This window comes from Pleurodeles waltl, chromosome 11, assembly GCF_031143425.1.
Source record: "Pleurodeles waltl isolate 20211129_DDA chromosome 11, aPleWal1.hap1.20221129, whole genome shotgun sequence".
In the NCBI taxonomy this organism is placed as follows: Eukaryota; Metazoa; Chordata; class Amphibia; order Caudata; family Salamandridae; genus Pleurodeles; species Pleurodeles waltl.
Genome location: NC_090450.1, coordinates 136,259,706 through 136,276,666, shown reverse-complemented (window position 1 = coordinate 136,276,666; position 16,961 = coordinate 136,259,706). Strand labels below are relative to the sequence as shown.

Genomic DNA, 16,961 nt, shown 5'->3' with positions numbered 1-16,961 from the left:
TGGGGGTACTAAATAACAAGGCTTTTTATTCTTGATTCCACTGTATGCCTCTTCCATCCACAACTCTACACTTTATGGCGGTCATTCTGACCGCGGCGGGCGGCGGTAGCCGCCCGCCATGCGGTCACCGCCATTTGGCCGCTCCGCGGTCAAAAGACCGCGGAGGCCATTCTGGCTTTCCCGCTGGGCCGGCGGGCGCCCGCCAAAGGAGTGCCCGCCGGCTCAGCGGGAAAGGCCCTGCAACACAGAAGCCGGCTCCAAATGGAGCCGGCGGTGTTGCAGGGGTGCGACGGGTGCAGTTGCACCCGTCGCGATTATCACTGTCTGCTATGCAGACAGTGACAATCATGCTGGGGCCCCCAGGGGCCCCACGACACCCGTTCCCGCCATCCTGTACCTGGCGGTAAAAACCGCCAGAAACAGGGTGGCGGGAAGGGGGTCGGAATGCAGCGCCGCCATGGAGATTCAGCCCAGACAGGGGAAATCCGGCAGGAAACCGCCGGATCCCCTTTTCTTACCGCGGCTTTACTGCCGCGGTCAGAATGGGCAGGGAAGCACCGCCAGCCTGTTGGCGGTGCTTCCGTGGTCCTCCACCCTGGCGGTCGATGACCGCCAGGGTTGGAATGACCCCCTATGTCTCCTTATCTGACTCTCGCATGCTCTTATTCCTCTATCTTTGCCACTTTTTACCTTCTCTGCCTCCTTTTTTCTCAATTTTCCACCTGTCTTCTCTTTCTCTTTGTTAAAGTCTGATGATGAAAAAACATCCTGGGCTAAAGTGCCAGTGCCCACCACTTGAAAGCATTAGCACTATTCCCTTGCTATTTCATTGAGTGCCTTTGAATAATAATTAGAGGTAGAGCACGAGTTGCAAACAGCACAGCTCTGAAACATTCCGACAACAGATTGACACCCAATTGTCTGAGTTTCTGAGATATTTTGTCCACAGCTCAACCTCCAACTCGGATCATTGCTGAGTTACAGCTTATGCTGTAAACAGATTTAATTAAAAACAAATGCCATGATCACCCAGAAATTGCTCATTATGCAGCCCTTTGGGCTGTAGCACATTCACTAGATAGAATAGAGGCATTTATTAGTATGTAAAGTAGTACTGTCATAGGGTTCCTACAAGGGGTATTAGATGCCTTTGTGAATTGAACACAAAACATATAAAATAGGAGTATTTAGGGTATATTACTGTGCAATTAATAATGCAAGAAAGTGTGCTGTCCTCTTTGCACCTTTACTAACATTTTAGGGCCAAGTCATAATAGCATTTATGATTATGCAATGTAGTACTCCAATAATACTAATCCAGGCACTCATAAATGCCTTTGTGAATTGGTCCTATTCCCCACTTGCTGAGTGGTGTGCCTGTTTTCATGGAATTGCACTGTCTTTAGCACACATCATTCACATGGTAACACTGAAAAGTAGAACAAGAGCTCCAGACAGCAGACCAGCTCAGAATGGAGAGGCAACCTCTGCTCCATTTTCCCAAGCTGTGTTGTCTGCTGTTCATTTTCTAAATCTTAGTTTTACTGAATTAGTAAATGTGCTCTAGACAACAGGCCAGATTTACAAAATATTTCCTTATGCGGGTGTGACTTACGCTTGAGTAGCCCTGGTTTACTCATGGGGCCATATTACAGAAGTTCCCCAAGGGTGCAAGGGGTGTTTGCGACACACTTTGTGCACCCTCGGGGTACTTTGGTATAACAGAAAGGGCAGCAAATGCTTGTGTGGCCCCTTCTGAAATACAGATAGCGCTGTTGCTCATGTAGAGCCAGCACTGTCATTAGAAGGTGCTCTCTCATTTGCATGAGGATGTGGCCCAGTGCAAGTGAGGGAATCTCTTGCTTCTGGGCCCATGCCATATCACTGATGGGGGTCCAGAGGCAAACATGCTTTTAGGAGTCGCACTGAAAGTGCGCCACAAAAAAGTGGCTGCTAAACGCAGTCCTCTGGAGGGATGAAAGTGGTCCCATGGGCCCTCCAGACATAACTTTGGAGGAAGCTGCAGTCACTTACAGCACACACCTGCAATGGGATCTCTAATCCCTCATAAAAGTGCAAGTGGTTTGCCGCCTGCACAGGGAAACATCGAGCAGATTTTAAATAGCTGCTCACTACTTCTGTTGATTGCTCTGCCGGGGGGCAGTGCGTATTAGTTGTTGCTGTGAGGGCAACGCATTCAACACATTAGGGCGCAATTTCCCTATTTGCACCTGGTGCACCTGCTAAGAGGTGCACCATAGCACAAACAGGAAACAAGTGCTATATCTGTATTAGGGCCCCTGAAATTTCAAGAGCAAATGAAGAATAATCCAGGCTGACTCCTTGAATTCAGGAGTAAGTCAAGGGGTACACCAGGAGGAGGTCACAGCGAATTAGTAGGTCCGATTGAACAAAGATTTTACTATAAGTGGGTGTGACTAAGGGCCTGATTTAGATATTCGGGGACGAGTTACTCCGGCACAATGGTGACTAATATGTCGTCCGCCGAAATCTAAATTCTATTATATCCTATGAGATTTAGACAGGATAGCCATCACCGTTGTGACATAGTAACTCGTCCGCCAATATCTAAATCAGGCCCTTACTCTTGCAATTCTAATTCTAAATATGGAAAACAGGAGTAAGCCAGGAGTAATGCAAGTGTAATTTACAGCAAAATATTTGTTAATCGGTCCTATTTTAAATCTAAATAAGCATGATTTTGTGAAAAAAAGGCTCATAACTTCGTTCTGCACTTGAATACAGATGTTGGGAATGTTCATAATACTGCCCTTGCACTTTAGTTTTTCATTTTTTCCCAAGGAAAATAAATGTAATTTCTGAATAAATGTCTTCTCCTAGGCTCTCATAAAACGTGGAGACAACTGCAATATTGTTGTGAATATCCACAGAACACTTAAAGAATATGTATTTGTAGGGGTGCCCACGTTTATTTCCAACCACTCCAATCCTTTTTCCCCTGCCATTTACATTTCCACACTTCCTCATACAGAAAGGTCTGCTTATGACTTATCTTTAATCTAAACTGGGTTTGCGCTGTCTATTAAAAATTACATTTTAATTGCATTCAACATTTTCAAATTGCAGTGTTTAACAAGTAGTAATTTACTGCAAAAGCTACTCACACTGCACATTCACAAGGGATTTTTATTCTGCTTTACATATAATTTGAATTTTTTTATCTTTACATCAAGTCTATATGTACCAGGCTACATGCCCTGTCCCGCATGCAACTCTGTGGTGCCTGGATGGGGCCTAGAAACGTAGGGACTAATGGCCCTTTTTTGGCCTTGGAGGACATCCTCCCATTTTACCAGGGGGGCCAAGGTCATGACTTCCACCTCCTTGGTGGTGGGCTGCCTGCTTATTTAGAGATCCCCAACTTCCTGGCAGGCATTTTAGACACGATATGGGTGGCCACCCATAGGCTGATAAAGGAAGATAATGATGGTAATTGTTCAGCTCTTAATAGAGCAGGACCATAGTCACTTTGATCCAATGGTCCTGTGGCAGACAGACTGCTGGGTCAAGGGTTAATCCACCCGAGCCTATGCCAACTCAGTATTTTCCCCTGTGTTAAATACAGCGGGGAACCACTGGTGGCTTTCCTTCCAATCCGACAAACCTTCAAATATGGCAAAAATGATTTCCATAATTGCCTAAAACTCTTAATATTTCTCCACGTTCATACCAGTAGTACTCTCCATTAACACACATTTTTTATTCACTCATATGACAAGGGTGATTCATCACTCACTGGCTTCTCTGCTAGATTCTCACTGTACAAGTATGCCCTGCACTGATATCACTGAATCAAATCTGCCACATAGAGTTTAAAGTAAATGGCATGTTTGGGCTAGATTCATGTAGGAATTGATACAAGTTGACACTTTCTAAATTTAAAGGCTTTGCCTATACATAAGAGGAAGTAAAAAACATGTTTTGAATATTCACAAATGATTTCACTGACACAAAAGATAGGCATCAGCAATTTATTAATTGCTTAAACACAGACTAATGCTTTGTTCATGAGCATGTGTAACTTACTCTTCTTTAGCTTTTTAAAACTTACATTTCATACTTTTCTTTTTATTTCATTCTTTTTTCTCCAGTAAAATAGGGTGCCTTACCCCACACACCGCCTGAGAACTTCAAATGAATTGGCAAACGTTACCTTACCTTACACCATATTTGTGTCAGTTCAATTTAAGTATAGGTGAAGTTTTCCCTAAGTGTAGTAAATTAAATTCAAAACTTTACTGATTGTTCTTGGTTGGCATGGATTGCTTACCCTTACACCTTCACTGACAATCCCCTTATATCATGGTTACATATTTTGACCTCCATTCTCTTGGCATTTACCCTCAACACCTCTTGAAGTCTCATAAAAAAGTTTTGCAGTACTCATGTACATTTTAGATCAGTGACAAGGAGTGTGATTTAGGAATTAATGGCAACCCAAATCCTGATTTGTTGATCAAAAAGCTACTTCTTCTTAGAAGGATTATCCTCTGTTGAAGAATCTCCTGTCAAAAGTACCTATAACTATTATTTGAATGATTGAATGGATGAACATTAGCAGTTTTGAAACACTTTATGCTGTGCATTCTCAAGGCACTGTTCAATGAGTGTCATCTAGGTTGGAAGTTTAGGGTTTGATAATGAGGGACATCTGCAAATCAAATGCAAGCCCACCTGCCTGCCAAACATGTGTTTTCATTTCTATGTAGAACTAGGGGAAGCTCCAGGCTTTCAACAGCAAAGCCTACGGCGGCTCCACCATCAGAAACCTGTGACTCACAGACTGTCTGGCATTGGGACGTCAGTCAGTGCACTACCCTGCACCCTATATAGAGCTGGCATTCTTACATACATTTTTCCTGTTCAAGACTGGCAGGGAAAGTCTGGCAGTCCATAATAGGAAACCAAACAATTACCTCCATGTAGTGGGAGAAAACTCCCAGTGTGTTGGCGCTGTTTCTTTCTTGTTTTTCAATATCAAACTCCTTCTTTGGGAGTTTGTTTTTGAAAAAACAAAAATCTGTGCAAGCAGGCACATTCAACGTGACATCTCGTTTACAAAGCTTCAGTACCATCAGAGGAACCACAACAATGGCAGCTCTTCTGGAGGCACTGAGTTCCCTCCCCCTGTCTGACTGAGCTCTCTAAGTAGGGGGGGTTGGTCTTTCACCCCGTCAGCGGATTGCATCCCTTCGCTGCACTTTTCCACCAACTCACTGGCTGTAATACCCTAAAGAAGGGTGTATGCCCCTACAATACTTAATACTTTAAAATTTATATGAATCACGCTGAAGTATCTTTATGTATAAATTCTCTGGAAGAGCAGTCCATATTGTGGCTATTGCAGGAGTAATGCTGTGTTCCATTGGTGGATAGTGTAGATGAAAGATGTGTGCAAAGATTCTTTCTGCAGAAAATAGGGTCATAGTTTCCTGGAATTATTTTAAATTTTAGGTAGTGAGGCACAGAATGATCACACATCTAAACAACAGGTATATAATCTTGAATTCAACAATAGTTTCCACTTGGACTCAATACAAATTATGATTGGCCTCTAAAAAATAATCCTTTCTTCATCACATAGTAGCCAGTTAGATACACCTATGTTCCTCAGAAGGTGTTTCTCCTCCCTAGATATAAATTATTGGAATGATCAATATGGGTATAAATTATGGATCTAATGATTGAATGACGCAGTGAGGCAGGAAAATGGCTTGCACGCACCTTAACTGACCCATTTGAGCAAGATCGTTTTGCATGAAGAATCTGCTTGAGGGCATTTCTTTAGGGCGTCATCAGATGTACCTTCACTTGGTATGCTAAGGTTAACACCTTAAGGGCTCTAGGCTCAATTTCCCGCAGCTGCTTGTGGTTACAACAAACAGAAGACATTTAAATGATAAATCAATTGACACCATCTGTTTGTCCTCCATGATTTGATTTTGTTCAGACAAAAAGAATGGGAAATTGTTCTTGGCATTGAGTTTCTCTCACACCTTTCTTCAGCATATGATTATATAATTCTCCGCAGATTTACTAAATAATTTATTCACAAAGCAGTGAAGTAGGGGTTTTGAAAAATCTGATCAAAACTCTTCAGACCCACCCAAATAGAAATGAAAACTGTCATTGCAGAGGCCTTTCTAATCTGTGCCATTGTCTCCATCTGGTGTAAAATAGTACAGTTCATAAAAGGCTTTGGACATGTACAGTGACCCTGACATCAATAGATTCCATTCAGCTTGATTTTGTAAAGTATTGATTACATCCCAAATTAGGGTGTAGGTGGTATGTCTAGGGCTATCATTGAGTGGTTAGTAGCAAGAATGCTACATATTTCTAAATGGTGTAGGGTCTGACATATTACCCCCTTTTTGAGCTAATTGCTGTGTAAGTCTGTTAGTGCGTTCCCTACAGAAGGTAGCGTTAGCATCTCTTCAACAAGAAGGAGCAACATCTGTTAATATTCCACCTATGTTAGGTCAAAACACAGCTAGAACTCTTTCCCTCGAGACATTTTAAGATATGTTAGTGGAATGACTCCTTAATGCTACAGCTGATGTTGATGCATTTTTACAAAATGGGTTACATGACTTCCAAGTTACACCCTGCCATGTGTGGCAATTCAAGTCAGACTTAACTTTACTTTTAGCAGCATTTTGCATGCTGGTACATTCAGTCCAATAATTCTGAAGATAGTATAATTTTGTATGACTACTTCTGAAGAGAAAATCTACAAGCAATGGCCAAAACCTGAATATGAATTCCATTGGCTGTAGCATTTGCAATATACATTTCTATATTTATTTAACAGCAGAGGTCTTTCACAAATAAGAATGCTGAAGTCACCCTGTGTCAGAGATCATTTGATGTTGAATTTGTTTGTTTGTCCACAACCAGATTCAGTGCATTATCAACCAACTGCTACTTGATATCCTTTGCCCACAAACAAGAGTAGAACAATATGCCTATTCATGTTGTGGCAAACCATTCACTATATGGTTCCGAAGAGCACTAACATGAGCACAGAGCAAACAGACTATATACTGTATGGTTTTCTGGACATTCAAAACCTGGTATGAGGTCAATAGGAAAGACAGAACCAACCGGGCACCAGCTGTGGTGGTTGAGGTAATTTGCTCAGGTGTCCTGTGCTCTGTCGTACTATGTCTGAAAACTGGGACTAGTACACTCTTTTTGTTCATAACTCTCAGAGTTGCACGAGTGAGCAGTTAGGAGGGTGGTGTAGGGGGAAAGAACCCAGAACTCAATAGTCAACCAACAGACACAAAATCATATAGTCCTGCCGAGTGCTTATCTTCTGAATTTAAAAAGTACTTCATTCACAAAGGATAACATAATGCTGCACAGATTACTAGAGTAAGATACAGAAGATTACAATCCTATTTTTTATCTTTCTTGAGGTGCTACACCTCTCATATGCACCTTCCACAAACAGGGTTCCCCAATGTCTATATAACCCTATATTGCCATACAGGCCAAGGCACTTATTAGGCACAAGTGTATTTTACTCTAATTATGCCCAAGATGTAGATGTGCCTAACAGTTCAGTTCACTTTCCACTCTTTGCAGCTACCTAATACCTTGGTCTGCTACTCAGTTTCTCCACCTACTCAGAATTTTAAGCTCTGCAGTTACTTGTTTTCTGATGTAGCAGTTCGGGGTGGTATGTGATGGACATGAGCTGATCTCTGCATCTGCTATCACCTGCCTTCCTAAAGCAGTGATCAGTGACAGACAGTGTGACAAGCACTATCTAGATGTGTCTTCAATTTGAACAACAGAAACTGTAATCTCGCCTATCACCCACCAAATTGCAGTGCCTAGGAAGAACTAATCAGCTGCCCTTTGCTAACAAGGCTGTTATTGAATTTCCAAGGGGATCCATGTCTCTATCCCCCTTTACTTCAGTGTTTTGGTCTCTACCCTCTATGCACTGGAATTCTGTCAGTACACATCCACTGTCTGGGAAAACAGTTTCCACCTTCTGTCTAGTACCATGCTAAACAAGGGGCCATCCAAATTGAATCCCAGTATTCAGACTCTTACTACATGTACAGTTCTAGAACCATACATGTGCTACACACTCAGTGCAAATACACACACTTGACTAACACACAGATCTAGAACACACAGATCTAGGTATCACATACAGCAGAACTATATATGAGAGGAGCTAGTAGACCACTCTCTTTTTGACAGATATAAACTCAGTAAGCTGCAATCACCATGTGTGACTTACCTAGTCCACGGATAGTAATCCTATGCCCACAATGAAGACACGTTTGAAGTGCCACTCCATGCCACAGAAATGGTTCTGGACATTGAATTACCAGGAACAAGCCTAGGCCTCAGCCCACACACTAGATTAGTGTGACAAGAGAACCAAACTAAAAGTCAGGATGCCTGTTTCAAAAGTAGTCAGGCATTCCCAGCAGGAGTACATGCCTGTTCACCTTTCAGGGGATGTTCCTGTCTCAACACACAACAATAATAAATCTGTTGATGATACTTCTGTCCTCACTATTATCAACCACACTGTCCATATTAAAGAATTTTAATATGTTTTAAGACTGTAAAAATTGTTTGAAATGTACATGATTTAGATAGATGTCCAACTTTGTTAGGTTATCGTTTATATACTTAAGCCATGGAATATCTAGGGTAATATCCTGAGGCAGACAGTCAGCCAGAAAATGTTCTACAGAAATGGACCTCTAGGTTCTTCCAAACTCTGAGCCAGAGTGACAAAGGCTGTAAATTAATATGGTCTTCTATGAACCCAAGCCCAACTTCTTCATGACAAAAGGACATGGGGGTGGACTGCAGCACTGCCAGCAGCCTTCTCAAAAATGTATTTTCAACTATTTGAAGGGAGTTGCTGTTGGCATAACCTCACACGCAAAAGGAAGCAATGGATAGACACTTACTCCTAAAGACACAGAGTAATTCTTTCACTGGTTTATACCCTGACCTTTTAGAAAATATAAAATCAGCATCAATAGAACCTTTGGATTTGTAAGACTCTAGCGTTCAATAAAAAAACTCCAATTAAAATCAACATCAACAGGCACACCTAGATAGGTAAAATGGGGTACTTGAATGACCTCTGTACTGCCAAGCTTAACTTTTCTGGTTTTATCTAGTTTTGGACCACATGTCATTATAAAGGATTTTATTGGGATTGTCCCAAGGCCCAGATTACTCATAAAGCCGTTAAAGAAGTCCAATAAAATTTAGAGGCCATTGGCTGTTCTTGTTCTAAGGGCCGCATCATCTGTATACAGTTGTACAGGTACTAGGCATAATTTTTTTTTATATGTCTTTCCCTGTACTACATAGGTAGTCCTCAGGGCCTTTAATATATAATAAAAAAAAAGAGAAGGGGACAATAGGTAGCCTTGCCTTACTCCAGCAACAGAGGTAAACTCTTCTTATAGATTCCTTTCCCTGCTGTATCGAACTTTGGCTGTGGTGTGTTCATGGAGTCTACAGAGTAGTGTTATTATTGCATTATTGACCTCTAATTGTGCCATTATTGACCATAATTTAGATCGATCCATTGTGTCAAAAGCACATGTTAAGTCCATGAAGGACAGATGGGCACAGGGATTTTTGGTCTTTGTGGATTTATATACAGTAAAGGATAAGTTCAAGGTCTGGTCTGAGCACACTTTAAAAACCATTGTTAGGGACAGGGGTGTGGTATTTTATAAAATATTTACTTGTCCATGGGACACATTGCTTCATAAATCTATTTGCCCTGTGAAAAATGCCACTTTTCTCTTTGGTGTCATGTAGTGCGGTGACAAGATATGGCAGCAATCTCAAACATGAGCTCTGATAATAGCCTCTCTGATTATGCCAGGGCTCATACTATTGTAAGGGTTGAATACTAGCAATTCCCTTATTTTGCCACCTTTCAGCTGATCTACATATATGAGTAAGCAATAGTTCCAGGATTGGCATGCCTTTTGAGTCTGTGCAAACTTACTAACTTGTATTTTTTAGGGGTGTTTTACCAGCTCTCGTCTAATCTTTTCCCGTACAGACAAAGGCTGGAAATTTACTCCTGACAAGTGCAGAAATAAAACTTCTTCTAGGGTTGGGAAAAAGTGGTTGAAGGGAAAGGGAATTTGTAAACACTCAACAGATTTTCACAGGAGCAAATCTACACATGCATATTTGCTCGTGCTAAAATGCAGTTCACAAATATTTTCTAGGAGTACGATTTCCTGACCTACTTCTTGTGAATTAATGAAAGCCACAAATCTGCACTAATGCAAGGACAAATACCATGGGTCCACCATTGTGATTTTCTTTAAGACCTTTTGTTTTTATTTCAATTCCATCTATCTTTCTATTTATCAGCTGGCTTCACTATGAGTGGCAGATTCTGCTCTTTCACAAGGAGCATTTTGGCACATAAAGTAGTTATGTTCAGTGCACTGAACTACTGTGGCAAGATGTGCTTTTTTAGATCAAAAATACTTTTTGCTTTTTGCCAATGTTTGTAATGATGGTGAGGGTCCAGCAGCTCCCACAACAATAAAGTTTTACAAAACCATGTCAAAACAAGACACACATTTACAAAACTAAAAGGCTGACCACCACTGTCAGACCTATTGGCTTTGCCAATGCTTGTTTATTTCATGTTTCCCATATTCTTTTTGGGACCAGTTACACTGATTTTTACATTATGAATATTTTTTGGGAAATACTAGCACGCATCAACACATTTTACTGAATGATGTTTCAAGGAAATGGGACCTACATTTCACTGTAGTTTAGCAAAACTGTTTTTTTTCTCCTAGTTGCATATATGTATATGTAAACCACACTTAGCACTCGAACTATGTCTGCATACATTTCTTTGGAATTTTACAGACCTTTGGAATATATATATCTACTTATAGATGCGTATATATATATATATATATATATATATATATATACACACATATATATTATCTAGTGGCAGTTGCCACTAGGTAGTTATAGTTAGGACTTAGGGCCAGATGTAGCAACCAGTTTGCGACTCGCAAACTGCAAAAATCGCCGTTTGCGACTCGCAAACCGGAGTTTGCTATTCAGAAATGCATTTTGCGAGTCGGGACCGACTCGCAAAATGCATTTCAGAGTCGCAAATAGGAAGGGGTGTTCCCTTCCTATTTGCGAGTTGCAGTGGTATGCAACTCCATTTGCGACCATGGAGTCGCAGTTACCATCCACTTGAAGTGGGTGGTAACCCACTCGCTAACGGGAAGGGGTCCCCATGGGACCCCTTTCCCTTTGTGACTGGACCCCATATTATTTTTTCAGGGCAGGTAGTGGTCCAAAGGACCACTACCTGCCCTGAAAAAATTCCGAAACAAAAGGTTTCGGATTTTTTTTTAAGTGCAGCTCGTTTTCCTTTAAGGAAAACGGGCTACACTTGAAAAAAAAAAAACTGCTTTATTTACAAGCAGTCACGGACATAGAGGTCTGCTTACTACAGCAGGCCTCCATATCAGTGAGTGCCCATAGTCGCTATGGGGCCGCAATTTGCGACCCACCTCATTAATTTTAATGAGGTGGGTCTTTGCGACCCCATAGCGACTCGCAGAAGGAGTCTGAGACACCTTTCTGCATATGGTTTTGCGACTTGGAAATTGCGAGTCGCTCGAAGTCGCAATTTCCGAGTCGCAAAACCAAGTTTTGCTACATCTGGCCCTTAGTTTCTATATAAAAAGCGTTTATTTACTTGCCTATATCGTTGGTGCAACTTGATGAATTTTCACCAAACCTTCCAACCACATTTGAAAGTTCCGCCAGCCACTGCCTGGAAAAGTTCGGTGGGACCGAGAAAAAAGGAGTGTCCCAAAAGACGTTTTGTACTAAATTTGTCAGGAAGGTAGGTCCTGCTAGAGGAAGAGTACTTTTTTGTTTTGGTGTAATTCCATTCAGTAGTTTTATAGAAATTTAAGAAAACCCAAATTTGTATATCTAGGGACATGAAGGATTCCCAACCCCTGCCGATCTTGTTCAGAGATCTGATTGGCTGATAACACTTCAACAACAGAAGTCGTGGCTAAAATGCATTTTTAAAATTTATATGAGTGGAGTCATGGTGGATCCGTGAATCCGCTCGCAAAATTTAAAAAGATGAAGTGCGCTTTCCAGCAATTAGTTAGTCTAATGCCCGCAGGTGGGCCAGGTCGTGGGGACTTTAAAAAAAAAAAGTCGGAGGGGGGCTGCCACCTCACCAAGGCTTATATATTTGTACATAGTGGGGCCTGTGACCCCCCACTGCCCTGGGGACCACCACTCCCCCAGGTCTTTCATATAGTATGAGGGGGCCACCTGGCCCCCTCCCACTGCCCCGGGGACCACCAATTCCCTAGGCATTGAGCTAATATAATGCAGGAGGCCTGTTGCCCATCCACACCCCGGGGACCACCACCCTTGGGGCAAAATGCAATGTATTGCGGGGGCTGTGTGGTCCCCCGCTGCCCTGAGGACCACCACCCCCCAGGGCAAATTTTCAAAAAAACAAAGGACATCCCTATGGGACTCCTGCGCCCAAGGGGACCACCACCTCCCCAGGGCTAAGTACTTGTTGGAGGGGGGCCGCATGGCTCCCCTCTTGGAGCCTCTAATGGCCCGGGGGACTGTCCCCCCCAGGGCTGGCTCTTGCCATGTGTCAGGGTGCCCACCTCTGGGACATACTTTTTGCTGTTTGACAGCGGGACCTTTAAATCAGGTCCTGCCGTCAAGCAGCAGAGCTTTCATCTCTGTCCCCTGCACGCTACTTTTAAAGCAGCTCCGTACTTACTGAAGAAAGGGAACTGCAGAGGAAGCCTTAAGGCTTCCAATGCAGTGCCAGGTAGTCCGTAAAGGGCATATTATTTAAATTTATAAGCAGGGACTTCCCCCGCGGTCCCAAATAGCCGCTGAAGGGCATTTTATTAAAACAATTTTAAAATAAAACAAAAAATAAAGAGGGAGCCTCACGGTCCCAGACAGCCCATAAAGGGCTAAAAAAAGAAAGGGGAAAAAAAAGACCCCCCCCCTCAGTGTAAAGGTCACAGACCTTCACACTGAGCTGTGGGGGAACGAGTCCAGCTGGACTTATTTCCATTTTTTTTTTTTTTAGGGAAAATAAATATTATACTTTTTTGAAAATAATAAATACATTTTTTTAAATCCAACAAAAATATTTCATTCTAAGTATATGAGATATTAAAGCTAAAAAACCTCTCTTTCTCTCTCACTTTCTTTCTCTCTTTCTGTATCTCTTTGAATCAGTTCTCCCACTCACACACCCATGCAGACACCTGCGTACCCACTCACAGACCTACTCAGACACTCACACACCCACTCACAGACCCACTCAGACCCTGGTGCACTCACTCACAACCCCAGTCAGACCCTCATGCATCCATTGAGACCCACTTAGACAGTTATGCACCCACTCACACACCCACTCGCAGACCCACTAGCACCCTGATGCACCCACTCACAGATCCATGCACATACTGATGCACCCACTAAAACACTGAGGTATGCACTCTCCCACACCAGATAGACACTCTGTCAGCCACTCATACCCCCAGATACAGCCTCTCACACCTATCCTCACACCCAGAGAGGCTGCGGACAACTTCTGCAGTACATGCGCAAAGAGCCGTGGACAGCATCAGGTTGGGTGGTTAGGTCGGTTGGCAGTAAGGACTGGCTGTGCATGGTGCAACGTTGGGTGCTTATAGAGGGTTGGCCTCAAGGCCTGGCTATGACCAACCGCCACCAGACACGGCCAAAGGCTGTGTACAGTGGTGGTTGGATTAGCATATAGCAATGAAAATTACTATATGTTAAAAAAAAATAGAAATTCACTGAGAAAAACAAAGTTTACAGGGACTTTATAGTTAGGTTCTGAATTTACTCGTACAAAACCATGGAAATTTAGCGGTTATAGTTAGAGTTCTTTCAACTAACTATAACTGGCACCTTAAGGTAACTATAACTTGCGCCTTCGCCATGCACAGTTAATTACTCCACATGGTATATCAATGATGACATCTTCTATCCCACCTTTTATAATTTCACTGCAACATTTGAAATAAAATTATTGATAACACAACTGTGCATGGTGAGGGCACGAGTTATAACGCACACACCCTGGCACCATAGTGCCAGGGTGTGTGCGTTCTCTGAAGCATAGCTTTTGTACAGTACAAAAACTATGCTTTGGCTGTTCCCAGTGTACACATGCAAAGTTGGAAAATGAGGCGAAATGAAAACAGTTCTGCTCGTTATGCCTACTTCAAGCAGTCATAAGATTTTGGTGTATATTCCTCTCTACCAATGTTTGTAGCTAGGGATTTGTGTCAGAACCCCTAGGTGACTGCATGTGAATGCCCATGGACCATCAATGGGCCAAACAGTTGATGCAAAATAACGCAAAGCAGTGAATAATGCAATTTTGCGTTACAGCAATTTTGTGTTACTTTGGCATACTATCCAACACAAATCAGGATTTGCGTTGGAAAGTAAATCCCACCCTAACACTTTTCACCTGGTCTGCGTCTCAAAAGGGATGCATACAGTGTGCAAAGCATTAGTAAAGCTGGGCCTTAGTGTCAGTAAGTATGAGGGAGATTAAGAACGAATGCAAGTGAATGAGACTGAAAAAGAATGAGTATGAGAAAGTGTGATGTTGGGGTCATGTGATGTGGTTTTCTGAAAACAATCTGGGTCTAAGGTCATATGCTGTTATTTCTTGTGATATCATTACTGTCAAAGGGTATGTGATGTCACTTCTGCTACCCCTGGGATTTTCGTGAATCTACGCCCATGACTTTCTCCCTCTCTGTTTTGAATGTTGGTTATTTTACAAAATATTGTGCTGTCTGTCACTTAGGCCCATATTTATACATTTTTAGCGCCGCATGTGCATCATTTTTTTACGCAAAAGCGGCGCATACTTACAAAATATAATTGTATTTTGGAAGTTTGTGCCGCTTTTGCGTAAAAAAATTATGCAAATGTGGCACTAAAAAAGTATAAATATGGGCCTTAGTTCTCCTACCAATTTGCATTCCTCCCCCTTTCCATTGCACCTCAGGCCCCTCTCATGCTCCCTGACTGACCTATAATGCATTTTAACATTGTAGGCCAGTATTATTGTTGCAAAATCTGATCTAATTTTCACCCTCCGCATCCCCCACCCCCAATCTTATTGACCAAGAAACGCCCCTGGCCTTAAAAGTGGTTTTATGGCCGAAAAATGATTTTGGAATCAAGTCCATTATAATGTAAGACAGTATAGTCATATACCAAGAGGGCTAACGTCCTTACGTATTACTAAACAAAACAGCCCAATTAAATTAGGTTTCTAGATTATCACGATCTGCAGAACCAATACACTCATAACAAAGCTGAAAGGGCACTAATGTATTTAGCACGAAAACGACGTTTAGCCACTGGGTTATTATAAATGAAAACATATTTTCAATTGTACTTTAAGGTTCACAATCTCAAGTGTTTACTGCCCAGTCTTAAGTATGAAATCATATATTTTGTAGCTAAAGGAATAGGATTTTAGCCTTTAGCTTGTTCCTCTGCATTGATATTCCTTTGCATTGAGGAGGTACAGGAAGCATCTACTCCATTCAATGTGCAACAAATGTAACGCATATGTGGTGCCCCAACCTAGTCGAAATGCACCATCACATCTGAAATATATACAATGTCATGTGACATTTGGAATTAGGGAATACCGCATGAACACCACTGGCCCTCCATTTTCAGAGCTATTACTTCCTAATTCTGTTTGAAAGGAAAGAACGTGAAGGCCACGTCTCTGTGTGAGCCCTGCTGAGGGCATGTGTTTCTGATGGGAAGGGAAGCGATAAGAATGGATGATTAAATTGCCGTAATAACTAGATTACAGTACCTTTCTGGAGGAAAGCAGTCTTTCATTAAATAAAGTTGACTCTCCATTATGTGTTTGGATCTTATTCTTCACAAGCACCCACTTCATCATTTCTGTATTAGGCTCTGACCTAAAGGAAGAAATAATAACAAAACATCACCATGAAATATTCTTCTATTGGAATGATATTGAATTGAATAATAATAATAGCAATAATAACAATAATAATAATAATAACTTGACTCTTCACTTTAGATTGCATCACGTTGGGGTCTTATTTTGACTCATCTCAGTTTCTTGCTATTTTGAAGCACCTCTTCATACAGGTAAAAAAGGATAAGTGTTCATAAACAGCCTCAAGGCGGGATATAACACTTTATAAACATTTTAAACAGCTAAATGGGTCTACTGTAGTTTGTCCAAAAATGAGGAAATTTCTTGAATATGTTCTACTTTGGTAGTCATCTATGGCTTAAAATTGGGCTGGGTGTTTGCCTGAGAAGTGTATGTTGATGGAGAAGCACACGCCCCATGTCTGGAGGGGGCACGCTGTAATTTTTTGTCTTTTTTTCTTCCTTTATTTTTACAATGATTTTGAAATACTCAGGCCCTCATTACGAGTGTGGCAATCTTAAGACTGCCACACCCACGATGGTGGTCTTACCACCGCCGACCCGGCGATAAAGAACGCTGCATTACAAGTAGGCAGTGCAGTCACACTGACGCGGCCGGCGGTGAGCTCCTATGGGCCGGTGGCAGGCCCCAGACCACTGGCCGTATTAGGAGGCAGCATACCGCCAGGCTTTTCGCAGCAGTTGCCCCGCCACGAAAAGCCTGGCGGTGACACACCCGGTGACAGGAATCCCCATTCCTGTCACCGCCATGCGCACCCCCACATATCCAAATACTTCAATGCACCCCCCACCCATCCACACACTTGCAAACACCACCCACACCCAACCGCACATATCCCAAAAACACC

The 16,961-nt window shown here is 42.2% G+C and overlaps 1 protein-coding gene across 2 annotated transcripts in view; it reads right to left on the bottom strand.

Moving 5' to 3' along the window:
• Positions 1-16,103, bottom strand: part of LOC138266585 (uncharacterized) — an 808,694-nt gene extending 792,591 nt beyond the window's left edge. For both annotated transcript variants that reach the window (XM_069215427.1, XM_069215428.1), the window contains exon 1: positions 16,001-16,103. In XM_069215427.1, the coding sequence (XP_069071528.1) occupies positions 16,001-16,090 (90 nt within the window). In that variant the 5' untranslated portion in view covers positions 16,091-16,103. The remainder of the gene's footprint in view (positions 1-16,000) is intronic.
• Between the last annotated feature and the right edge of the window lie 858 nt (positions 16,104-16,961).